This window comes from Pongo abelii, chromosome 9 (assembly GCF_028885655.2).
Source record: "Pongo abelii isolate AG06213 chromosome 9, NHGRI_mPonAbe1-v2.0_pri, whole genome shotgun sequence".
In the NCBI taxonomy this organism is placed as follows: domain Eukaryota; kingdom Metazoa; phylum Chordata; class Mammalia; order Primates; family Hominidae; genus Pongo; species Pongo abelii.
The window spans coordinates 111,343,347-111,357,117 of record NC_071994.2 but is presented as its reverse complement, the minus strand read 5'-3'; the positions used below and the strand labels follow the sequence as shown (position 1 = coordinate 111,357,117).

The 13,771-nt window shown below is 39.0% G+C and overlaps 1 protein-coding gene across 9 annotated transcripts in view; it reads right to left on the bottom strand.

The window, feature by feature from the left end:
• The window catches only part of ATM (ATM serine/threonine kinase), a 139,153-nt gene that overhangs the window by 117,385 nt on the left and 7,997 nt on the right, over positions 1-13,771 (bottom strand). For 8 of the 9 annotated variants that reach the window (XM_054524991.2, XM_054524992.2, XM_024255054.3 and 5 more), the window contains one exon: positions 9,145-9,309. The exons of the other annotated variant lie outside the window; for it this stretch is intronic. In XM_054524991.2, the coding sequence (XP_054380966.1) occupies positions 9,145-9,309 (165 nt within the window). The remainder of the gene's footprint in view (positions 1-9,144; positions 9,310-13,771) is intronic. 9 annotated transcript variants of the gene reach the window in all.

Sequence of the window (13,771 nt, the reverse complement as noted above, 5' to 3'; positions counted from 1 at the left end):
TTAAAAATGTCAAAACACTTGTCAAAATCCATAGCATATGTACCACCAAAAGTGAATCTTGGACTCTGGATAATAATGTGTCCCAGCATAGGTTTACTGATGGTAACAAATGTACCACTGGTGCAAGATATTGACAGTAGGGCATGCTGTGTGTGTCCAGTGGACTTTCCACTCCGTTTTGCTGTAAATTTAAAATTCCTCTAGAAGATAAAAGTCAATTTAAAAAAATGGAAACCACTAGGTTTGAGAAACTGAATAACTGACAGTGTAGCTTGAGCACAGAAATTAGAAGCGCTTTAGTAAGTTAGACAGGTAAGAAGAAGCAAAATTATGCAGCACTTTCAAGGCCTAGAAGAGGAATCCTCATTTTCTATTAGTTGTGCTAGTGAGAATGTAGAGAAACCGGAACCCTTGTGTGCTGCTGGTGAGAATGTAAAATGGTGTAGCTCCTGTGTAAAACAGGATGTTGGTTCCTTAAAAAATCAAATACAGAATTACCACATGATCTAGCAATTCTACTTCTGGGTATATAATCAAAAGAACTGAAAGCAGGAAACTCAGGAGATGTATACTCATGTTCATGGCAGCATTATTCACAATAATCAGAAGGTAGAAACAACCCATGTCCACCAACGGATGAATGAATGAACAAAATGTGGCATATACACAGAATAGTGTTCAGTTTTTAAAAAGAGCAAAATTCTGACAAAAGCTGTAACACTGATGAGCCTCAAAGACATTTTGGTAAGTGTAATAAGCAGATTGCAAAAGGACAAATACTTATAGGAGTCCTCTACTTCAGGCTGCTATAACCAAGTATCATAGATTAGGTGGCTTAGAAACCACAGAAATTTATTTCTCTCAATTTTGGAGAGAAGATCAGGTGCCAGCATTGTGGGTTTCTGGTGAGGGCCCTCTTTGGGGCTGCAGTCTACTGACTTTGAACTGTATCCTCACATGGCAGAAAGACAGCAAGTTAGCTCTCTGGCCTCTTTTCATAAGGGCATTAATCCCATCCATGAAGGCTCGACCCGCAGGACCTAATTACCTCCTAAATCCCACACCTCCGAATACCATCCCTTTGGGAATTAGATTTCAACATAATTGGTGGGACACAACATTCAATCCATAAAAATGAAGTACGCAAAATAGCCAAATTCATAGAGAAAGTAGAATGGTAGCTGCCACGGGATAGGGGAGGGGAAAATGGTAAATTATTGTTTACTGACTATAGAAAAAAAAGTTCTGGAGATGGATGGTGGAGATGATTATACAACAATATGAATGCACTTAATACTACACAATTGCATACTTAAAAATAGTTAAAATTATAAATGTTATATATATTTTACCACAATAAATCACACTGGAGGTCCTAGCCAATGTAATAAAGCACAAAAATAAAAGCCACACGGCTCAGAAAGAAAGAAAAAAAAATTACTGCTTACAGAAGACATGTTTGTCTACAAAGAAAATCCCAAAGAACATTCAAAGAAAGCTACTAGATTTAATAAGTGATTTTAGCAAGGTCCCAAAATACAAGGTCACTATACAAAAATCAACTGTACTTCTGTATCATGTTTGTGCACTGAACAATTTGAAAATCAAAATGTTAAAAACAATGCAATTACAAACTACTGCAGTATAAATCTAACAAAACATATACAAAATCTTTATACAATTATAAATAAATGTCAATTTGCAGCTCGGCATGGTGGCTCATGCCTATAATCCCAACACTTTGCGAGGTCAAGGGAATGGGATCATTTGAGCCCAGGAGTTTGAGACCAGCCTAGGCAACACAGTGATATCCTGTCTCTATTTTTTTATATATAAAATTAAAGAAAAAAAATTGTCAATTTACAATAAAAAATATATATGCTGACAATTATAAAACACTAATGAAAGAAATCAAAAAAGACAAGTGGCCAGACGCGGTGGCTCAACTCTATAAACCCAGCACTTTGGGAGGCCGAGGCAGGTGGATCATCTCAGGTCAGGAATTCGAGACCAGCCTGGCCAACATGAGGAAACCCTGTCTCTACTAAAAATACAAAAATTAGCTGGGTGTGGTGGCACATGCCTGTAATCCCAGATACTCAGGAGGCTGAGGCAGGAGAATCGCTTGAACCTAGAAGGTGGAGGTTGCAGTGAGGTGAGATCGTGCCACTGCACTCCAGCCTGGGCAACAGAGGGAGACTCTGTCTCAAAAAACAAACAAACAAGCAAAAAAAAAAAAAAAACCCTAAGTAAATGGAGAGATATACAGTGTTCATGGATTGGAAAACTCCACATTGTTAAGATTTCTATTTTTCTCAAATTGTTCAACAGATTCAATGCAATTAGTATCAAAATCCCAGCAAGATCTTTTGTAGAAATCAGTAAGCTGATTCCAAAATTTATACGGAAATGCTGACTCAACCTTAGGCCATTTTTCTCATCTCACACTAAACTCTATATACAAATCTCATCCATAGTCATGGCTTCAATCACCACCTGTACCAAATATATATTTTGAGCACAGACTTCACTTCTTCCACAGAGTCCTCATCTAAGCAAGTTTCAAAAGGAAGCTAAGTAAAAAAATACTTTGACAAAAAAGCTAATTATAAGAAGTAACATCTGGGAGGAAGTGGCAAAGGTTAGCTTAAAAAAAAAGAAAAAAGAAAAAAAGAAGAAGAGTCGTTAGTTTAAAAATAAAAAGGGGGTTTCAGAGAACAAACTAGATGACAGAATATAGTAAGGAGACTAAGGGAAACACTGCCTTTGTTTCAGTGTAAGCCATGGTTGTAAGTGATAATGTAAAATGCCCTAATTATGACCAGCCATACTGGGGAAAGACCTGGCTGAGTAACCTAGATATCACCAGCCTATTCCCAAAGGCTGTCTCTAGGCTTGTTGAGGGCCCTGTTACAGACACAGCGTATCTTGTGTTCGGAGTAATGTAAAGGCTACAAATGACTCCTAAGAAATTAGTACAACAGCTGAGAAGGCATTTATTCTCATGGGAACAGTAGAGTGTAATGCAGGAGTGAGGGTACTGATTAGGTGGTAGTTTTGTGGTTCACATGTATCTCATTTTGAAATAATAAAATGGCAATAAAGAATATGGACAAATGTCTTTTAATTTAGCTAGCAAAATTTAGCTTAAATACTTTCCATGAAAAAAAAAAAGCTTCTAAATTTTTAGAGTTCATGTATTAGAAGACTTTGCGATCAACTGGAAGAAAGAGTATCAGCGATGGAAGATGAAATGAATGAAATGAAGCGAGAAGGGAAGTTTAGAGAAAAAAGAATAAAAAGAAATGAACAAAGCCTCCAAGAAATATGGGACTATGTGAAAAGACCAAATCTGCGTCTGATTGGTGTACCTGAAAGTGACGGGGAAAATGGAACCAAGTTGGAAAACACTTTGCAGGATATTATCCAGGAGAACTTCCCCAATCTAGTAAGGCAGTCCAACATTCAGATTCAGGAAATACAGAGAACGCCACAAAGATACTCCTCAAGAAGAGCAACTCCAAGACATATAATTATCAGATTCACCAAAGCTGAAATGAAGGAAAAAATGTTAAGGGCAGTCAGAGAGAAAGGTCGGGTTACCCACAAAGGGAAGCCCATCAGACTAACAGCGGATCTCTCGGCAGAAACTCTACAAGCCAGAAGAGAGTGGGGGCCAATATTCAACATTCTTAAAGAAAAGAATTTTCAACCCAGAATTTCATATCCAGCCAAACTAAGCTTCACAAGTGAAGGAGAAATAAAATACTTTACAGACAAGCAAATGCTGAGAGATTTTGTCACCACCAGGCCTGCCCTAAAAGAGCTCCTGAAGAAAGCACTAAACATGGAAAGGTACAACCGGTACCAGCCGCTGCAAAATCATGCCAAAATGTAAAGACCATCAAGACTAGGAAGAAACTGCATCAACTAACGAGCAAAATAACCAGCTAACATCATAATGACAGGATCAAATTCACACGTAACAATATTAACTTTAAATGTAAATGGACTAAATGCTCCAATTAAAAGACACAGACTGGCAAACTGGATAAAGAGTCAAGACCCATCAGTGTCCTGTATTCAGGAAACCCGTCTCACATGCAGAGACACACATAGGCTCAAAATAAAAGGATGGAGGAAGATCTACCAAGCAAATGGAAAACAAAAAAAGGCAGGGGTTGAAATCCTAGTCTCTGATAAAACAGACTTTAAACCAACAAAGATCAAAAGAGACAAAGAGGGCCATTACATAATGGTAAAGAGATTAATTTAACAAGAAGAGCTAACTATCCCAAATAAATATGCACCCAATACAGAAGCACCCAGATTCATAAAGCAAATCCTGAGTGGCCTACAAAGAGACTTAGACTCCCACACAATAATAATGGGAGACTTTAACAACCCACTGTCAACATTAGACAGATCAACGAGACAGAAAGTTAACAAGGATACCCAGGAATTGAACTCAGCTCTGCACCAAGCGGACCTCATAGACATCTACAGAACTCTCTACTCCAAATCAACAGAATATACATTTTTTTCAGCACCATACCACACCTATTCCAAAATTGACCACATAGTTGGAAGAAAAGCTCTCCTCAGCAAATGTAAAAGAACAGAAATTATAACAAACTCTCAGACCACAGTGCAATCAAACTAGAACTCAGGATTAAGAAACTCACTCAAAACCGCTCAACTACATGGAAACTGAACAACCTGCTCCTGAATGACTACTGGGTACATAATGAAATGAAGGCAGAAATAAAGATTTTCTTTGAAACCAATGAGAACAAAGACACAACATACCAGAATCTCTGGGACACATTCAAAGCAGTGTGTAGAGGGAAATTTATAGCACTAAATGCCCATAAGAGAAAGCAGGAAAGATCCAAAATTGACACCCTAACATCACAATTAAAAGAACTAGAAAAGCAAGAGCAAACACATTCAAAAGCTAGCAGAAGGCAAGAAATAACTAAAATCAGAGCAGAACTGAAGGAAATAAAGACAAAAAAAAACCCTTCAAAAAATTAATGAATCCAGGAGCTGGTTTTTTGAAAGGATCAACAAAATTGATAGACCACTAGCAAGACTAATAAAGAAAAAAAGAGAGAAGAATCAAATAGACGCAATAAAAAATGATAAAGGGGATATCACCACCGATCCCACAGAAATACAAACTACCATCAGAGAATACTACAAACACCTCTATGCAAATAAACTAGAAAATCTAGAAGAAATGGATAAATTCCTCAACACATACACCCTCCCAAGACTAAACCAGGAAGAAGTTGAATCTCTGAATAGACCAATAACAGGAGCTGAAATTGTGGCAATAATCAATAGCTTACCAACCAAAAAGAGTCCAGGACCAGATGGATTCACAGCCGAATTCTACCAGAGGTACAAGGAGGAACTGGTACCATTCCTTCTGAAACTATTCCAATCAATAGAAAAAGAGGGAATCCTCCCTAACTCATTTTATGAGGCCAGCATCATCCTGATACCAAAGCTGGGCAGAGACACAACCAAAAAAGAGAATTTTAGACCAATATCCTTGATGAACATCGATGCAAAAATCCTCAATAAAATACTGGCAAACCGAATCCAGCAGCACATCAAAAAGCTTATCCACCATGATCAAGTGGGCTTCATCCCTGGGATGCAAGGCTGGTTCAATATATGCAAATCAATAAATGTAATCCAGCATATAAACAGAACCAAAGACAAAAACCACATGATTATCTCAATAGATGCAGAAAAGGCCTTTGACAAAATTCAACAACCCTTCATGCTAAAAACTCTCAATAAATTAGGTATTGATGGGACGTATCTCAAAATAATAAGAGCTATCTATGACAAACCCACAGCCAATATCATACTGAATGGGCAAAAACTGGAAGCATTCCCTTTGAAAACTGGCACAAGACAGGGATGCCCTCTCTCACCACTCCTATTCAACATAGTGTTGGAAGTTCTGGCCAGGGCAATTAGGCAGGAGAAGGAAATAAAGGGTATTCGATTAGGAAAAGAGGAAGTCAAATTGTCCCTGTTTGCAGATGACATGATTGTATATCTAGAAAACCCCATTGTCTCAGCCCAAAATCTCCTTAAGCTGATAAGCAACTTCAGCAAAGTCTCAGGATACAAAATCAATGTACAAAACTCACAAGCATTCTTATACACCAATAACAGACAAACACAGAGCCAAATCATGAGTGAACTCCCATTCACAATTGCTTCAAAGAGAATAAAATACTTAGGAATCCAACTTACAAGGGATGTGAAGGACCTCTTCAAGGAGAACTACAAACCACTGCTCAATGAAATAAAAGAGGATACAAACAAATGGAAGAACATTCCATGCTCATGGGTAGGAAGAATCAATATCGTGAAAATGGCCATACTGCCCAAGGTAATTTATAGATTCAATGCCATCCCCATCAAGCTACCAATGACTTTCTTCACAGAATTGGAAAAAACTACTTTAAAGTTCATATGGAACCAAAAAAGAGCCCGCATCGCCAAGTCAATCCTAAGCCAAAAGAACAAAGCTGGAGGCCTCACGCTACCTGACTTCAAACTATACTACAAGGCTACAGTAACCAAAACAGCATGGTACTGGTACCAAAACAGAGATATAGATCAATGGAACAGAACAGAGCCCTCAGAAATAACGCCACATATCTACAACTATCTGATCTTTGACAAACCTGAGAAAAACAAGAAATGGGGAAAGGATTCCCTATTTAATAAATGGTGCTGGGAAAACTGGCTAGCCATATGGAGAAAGCTGAAACTGGATCCCTTCCTTACACCTTATACAAAAATTAATTCAAGGTGGATTAAAGACTTAAACGTTAGACCTAAAACCATAAAAACCATAGAAGAAAACCAAGGCATTACCATTCAGGACATAGGCATGGGCAAGGACTCCATGTCTAAAACACCAAAAGCAATGGCAACAAAAGCCAAAATTGACAAATGGGATCTCATTAAACTAAAGAGCTTCTGCACAGCAGAAGAAACCACCATCAGTGAACAGGCAACCCACAAAATGGGAGAAAATTTTCGCAACCTACTCATCTGACAAAGGGCTAATATCCAGAATCTACAATGAACTCCAACAAATTTACAAGAAAAAAACAAACAACCCCATCAAAAAGTGGGCAAAGGATATGAACAGACACTTCTCAAAAGAAGACATTTGTGCAGCCAAAAGACACATGAAAAAATGCTCATCATCACTGGCCATCAGAGAAATGCAAATCAAAACCACAATGAGATACCATCTCACACCAGTTAGAATGGCAATCATTCAAAAGTCAGGAAACAACAGGTGCTGGAGAGGATGTGGAGAAATAGGAACACTTTTACACTGTTGGTGGGACTGTGAAGTAGTTCAACCATTGTGGAAGTCAGTGTGGTGATTCCTCAGGGATCTAGAACTAGAAATACCATTTGATCCAGCCATCCCATTACTGGGTATATACCCAAAGGACTATAAATCATGCTGCTATAAAGACACATGCACACGTATGTTTACTGCGGCACTATTCACAATAGCAAAGACTTGGAACCATCCCAAATGTCCAACAATGATAGACTGGATTAAGACAATGTGGCACATATACACCATGGAATACTATGCAGTCATAAAAAATGATGAGTTCATGTCCTTTGTAGGGACATGGATGAAATTGGATATCATCATTCTCAGTAAACTATCGCAAGGACAAAAAACCAAACACCGCATGTTCTCACTCATAGATGGGAATTGAACAATGAGACCACATGGACACAGGAAGGGGAACATCACACTCTGGAGACTGTTGTGGGGTGGGGGGAGGGGGGAGGGATAGCATTAGGAGATATACCTAATGCTAAATGATGAGTTAATGGGTGCAGCACACCAGCATGGCACATGTATACATATGTAACTAACCTGCACATTGTGCACATGTACCCTAAAACTTAAAGTATAATAATAATAAAAAAAAGAAAATAAATAAGCATATATCTCAAAAAAAAAAAGACTTTGACATCTGACTTAAAATCATCTTGTTAATGTCAAATCCTACTTTCACTTATTCTCAAACCCAGAAGTGCTCCATCTTTGAAATCAACAAACTGAAGTATTTCAATCTCTGACCATAACTTCCTTCCTCTGTGGTCTCTCAGTACCTCCCAGCTATAAACAGGCAACAACACCAGATTCCTCCCTAGCACACACTCTACACATCTAGTGAATCACTGGGTTCTGTACATTGTTTTCTAATGCATTCTATTCTAATATATTTGATTTCCATTACCTTAGAAGTAGCATGCTAACTGCCTCATCCAATGGATACTTTTGTGTCTTATCCTTTCTGCAACACTTAAAATGTTGGCCACACCCCTTTGAACTTTAAACTCTCTTGCTTTCACTTTTTTTTTTTTTTAATGGAAACAGGGTCTCACTCTGTCACTGAGGTTGGAGTGCAGTGTGATCACAGCTCACTGCAGCCTTAACCTCCAGGGCTCAGGTGATCCTCCTGCCTCAGCCTCCCAAGTAACTGGGACTACAAGCAAGAGCCATTACCTCTGCTATTTTTTGTAAAGACAGAGTTTCACCATGTTGCCCAGGCTGGTCTTGAACTCCTGAGCTCAAGCAATCCACCGGCCTTGGGCTCCCAAAGTGCTAGGATTACAGGCGTGAGCCACTGCACCCTGCCTGCTTTCACTTTTATGGTACTTCCCTCTCTTGGTTTTCTCCCTTTCTACTTAAATCATGGTTGAGTTTAGATGTCATTGTTTTGTATACCTACTGAACCCAAATATGTCTGTATCACAGCACATTATGAACTCTGGTTTACTTGGGTTTTCTTCTGCCACTGTCAACTCCTTGAAGATGGAGATGGGATCTTTCAACTGTAATTCCAGCTCTGATATCAGGCACTTGATATATTATTCATGACTTTATTCAGAAGCTACATAATAAATAAAAATTAAGGGTCAGTTCGATAACCATATAATTTTACTAAAGTACTGTTAAACTGTCAGGTCACTTGGGGGATATAGACAGATATAGACAGAGTGCTTTCTTTGGTAAAGTTTCATTTCATGAGGAAAAATTCACAGACAACAACCTTCAAAACATACCTAACCACTGTTGCTGAGATATTTCACACCAGTATTTTCTCACAGAAAGAATGTCTTTGAGTAGTATGTTGCTATAATCAGCTCCGTAAATAGCACCATTAGATGAATCTTTCACTGTATCCATGATATAATTTAAGAGTTCTTGACATTTTAGCCTAGGTGCTCCTATTTCAAAATAAACAAACAAATAAAGAAAAACATAAATTTGAACAAAAATAAGACACTTGGAATGGCAATTATTTAAATAATTCCATTTGGGAAATTACTATTAACTAAACTTCTTTTGTAGAGAAGAAATTGGCAAATTATGGCCCCAAGCAAAATTCTTTTTTTTTTGCAAATAACATTTTATTGGAACATAGTCACATCCATTCATTTACTTATTGTCTATGGCTGCTTTTGTAATTAAGACAGAGGTGACTACATGGCCTATAAAGTCAAGAACATTTACTATCTGGCCTCTTTACACAGTAAGTTTGCCAACGCCTCTTTTATAGGAATATATAGCAAAAACAATCATTCTTTTTTTTTTTTTTTGAGATAGCATCTTGGTCTGTCACCCAGGCTGGAGTGCAGTGGCACAAACTCAGCACACTGCAGCCTCCACCTCCTGGGTTCAAGTGATTCTCCCACCTCAGCCTCCCAAGTAGCTGAGACTACAGGCGTGCACCACCACACCCCGCTAATCTTTGTACTTTTAGTAGAGACAGGGTTTCACCATGTTGGCCAGGCTGGCCTTGAACTCCTGACCTCAAGTGATCTGCCCACCTCAAAAAGCAATCATTCTTAAACAATTATAACCTTAATAATTCACAATTTCTGGTGTTAGACCAAAAATGATCCCAAGTTTTTTGGCACTCTTTATGAAGAATGAATTTATTAGAATAACCTAAGACTACAAGGAGAATATTTACCTTGGAAAGCAAAATTAGTTCTAAGTCCTATAACAGCATTTATGGCATACAAATACCTCAGGTTGTAATTTTTTTTTTTTTAAGACAGGGTCTCGCTCTATCACCCAGGCTGGTGTGCAGTGGCATGATCACACCCAACAGCAGCCTCAACCTCTCAGGCTCAAGGGATCCTCCCACCTTAGCCTCCCAAGTACTGGGACTATAGATGTTGTGCCACCATGCCCAGCTAATATTTTAAATTTTTCATAGAGACAGAATCTCTCACATTGTTCCCCAGGCTGGTCTTGAATTCCTGAGCTCAAGGGATTCTCCTGTCTTGGCCTCCCAAAGTGCTGAGACTATAGGTATGAACCACTGTGCCTGACCCCTGTGCCTTTGTCATTTTTAACAGCATGTTATTTACTTATTAGAGATTCTGAAAACTTGGCATCACTAGACACATATTCTTGAAGGTAACAAAATTACATTTAAAAATAATTTAATTATCATTTTCAGTAAATTATATTTACGTCACAGCAGAAATGTCATTTTTCAATACTGACAATCTTAAAATTGAATATATTTATTGCCATAACTATGAGCAGAACACAACTCATGTAAATATGAATATATTCTGGATTAGGGTTTTCGTATGATGAAACTAGTTATATTCACAGGCTATGGTAAATAAATATACACTGATATAACTGCAAAATCATCTTCACTTATGGCTCATTTCATAATTTTAGGCATTGTCCAGTTATGAAATGCACAACCATGTGATCCTTTTTTCTAGTACCTGTGCATTTCTCTTACAGTCCTTGTAACATTTTTCTAATCTAAAACATCCATTGTATGATTAGATCCTTAAGGAAAGGAATTAGTCCCTATATTCTGACATAAAAGTCCAGTGACTGCCCTAATAACAGATGCTCAATAAAAATTAATTTGTGTTGAATAACTACAGAAATTAATATTATAATAAAATCCTATTTTCCTATGTCCTTTATCCCAATATATCTCCCTCCTCTACCAAATATGAGAAGTATTTCAAGAAATACGTTGACTTTTTTTTCACAGTTTTGCTTGTTTTTGAGACAGTCTCTCGCTCTGTCACCCAAGCTGGAGTGCAGTTGCCCCACCATGACTCACTGCAGCCTTGACCTCCTGGACTTAAGGGATCTACCCATGTCAGCCTCCCAGGTAGCTAGGACTACAGGCAAGCACCACTACACCCAGCTAATTTTTTTAGTTTTTGTAAAGATGGGGTCTCCCTATGTTGCCCAGGTTGGTCTCAAACTTCTAGGATCAAATCCTTCTTAAAAGTACAACTAAGTTGTCTGCAAAGACTTTTTTTTGTTTTTTTTTTGGGACACAGGATCTCACTCTGTCACCCGAGCTGGAGTGCAATAGCATGATCGTGGCTCACTGCAACCACTGTCCCCTGGGTTCAAGCGATCTTCCTCCCTAAGCGTCCTAAGTAGCTGGGACTACAGGTGGTCACCACCACACCTGGCTAATTTTTGTGTTTTTGTAGAGACGAGGTCTCACCATGTTACCCAGGCTGGTCTCAAAATCCTGTGCTCAAGCAATCTGCCTGCCTTGGCCTCACAAAGTACTAGGATTAGAGGCATGAGCCACTGTGCCCAGCCTACCTGCAGAGACTTTCAGGAATCTTACGGAACTTAACATTTTTCACAGCTGAGTTTTGCACCATCTAGACTCTATTTAAGCTTTGTACAAAAGCAGACAAATGCTAACATAAAGGAATGAACAGGCTGGGCACAGTGGCTCACGCCTATAATCCCAGCACTTTGGGACGACAAGGCGGGTGGATCACTTGAGGTCAGGAGATCGAGACAAGCCTGACCAATGTAGTGAAACCTGTCTCTACTAAAAATACAAAATTAGCTGGGCATGGTGGGGCATGCCTGTAATCCCAGCTACTTGGGAGGCTGAGGCGGGAGAATCACTTGAGCCCAGGAGGCGGAGGTTGCAGTGAGCCAAGATGGCACCATTGCACTCTAGCCTGAGCAACAAGAGCAAAACTCTGTCTCAAAAAAAAAAAAAGAAATGAAATGAACAGTAGGCTGGGTGTGGTAGCTCACACCCATAATCCCAGCATATTGGAAGGCAGAGGCAGGCAGATCACTTGAGGCCAGGAGTTTGAGACCAGCCTGGCCAACATGGCAAAACCCTCGTCTCTACTAAAAATACAAAAATTATCCGGGCCTGGCGGCGTGTGCCTATAGTCCCAGCTACTCTAGAGGCTGACACGGGAGAATCGCTTGCGCCCAGGAGGAAGAGGCTGCAGTGAGCCAAGACTGCACCACTGTACTCCAGCCTAGGCAACAAAGCAAGACTCTGTCTCAAAAAAAAAAAAAAAAGGAGAGAAATCAACAATATTTGCTTACTTGTTTCTTCTCAGCTGTCTTTTACTTCTTTTTTTCTCATCTCTATTTCTTTCATCATACCTTGGATACCAATGCTAAGCAAGACTGGCAAAGTCTAGACATATGTTAAATTTCCATCAATCCTATCTTTTCGGAAAAAAAAAAAAAAAAAAAACTGAAGTGGGGTGAGGGAATAGTAACTCCCTGGTTTTGCCCCAAGATTAAAAAGGTTTAAGTAACAAAGTCAAATTTGAAAGAAAAGGAAGCTGTAAATAAAAAAACAAATTTTCGACTACTTAAATGACCTGCATTGATAATTTCACCAACTCTTTCTTATAAACCAACATGCTGATGCATTTTCAAATGTAATCTCCATTGCTAATGTTGCAATTAAAAGGTTTGTTCACTGCAAGGCAAAACTACTGTACACATTGCAAACTTTTCTGGTGGGCTACAAAATTGACATGTTATCTTTCTCATTCACTCTTTCAGTAAGTACCTACTATATCCCAGCGTTACTAGCAAATAAAATATTTTACTGGATACAAAGCTACCACACAGAGCAAAAATGAGTGCAGAATATTTTGGTGTAGTTTTCCTTTGTCTTTGCTGGAGTCTCTGACAAGGGGTTGAAGCTATCCACGCAAACTGGCATCTCAGAGGAGGTAGAAAATTGACTAAACCATTATTCTTTGGACTCAAGTCTCATACCACCAATCTGAAATATTCACTAATAATCTGCATGCTTCTACTAAATATTTAACAATTTGGGGGCTTTCCTGATTCTTTTTTTTTTTTCTTTTTTTTGAGACAGTTTCACTCTTGTTGCTCAGGCTGGAGTGCAATGGCACAATCTCAGCTCACTGCAACCTCCACCTCCCAGGTTCAAGCAATTCTCCTGCCTCAGCTTCTCAAGTAGCTGGGATTACAGGCACCCGCCACCACACCCAGCTATTTTTTGTATTTTTAGTAGAGATGGGGTTTTGCTATATTGGCCAGGCTGGTCTCGAACTCCTGACCTCAAGTGATCTGCCCACCTCAGCTTCCCAAAGTGCTGGGATTACAGGTGTGAGCAAGCGCGCCTCACCCTCCTGATTCTTAAATTAAGAGTTGGTATCACAAAGCAACATCCTTATCTGTGAAGAGCCCAGGAGTCCCTGAACACACATTTCTGCCTCTAGCTTTTCAGTATGTGTAAAGCCCATTTCCTTACAAAAGCTTACCAGGATCCTGCAAAAAATCAACTCTTCACAATATTAATTGTACAAGTTAAAGATGGGAACTATTTGGCTCATCAGGAGAAAAAATATTTTTTGGGGTTGCTTTTTTCCTCAAATCATA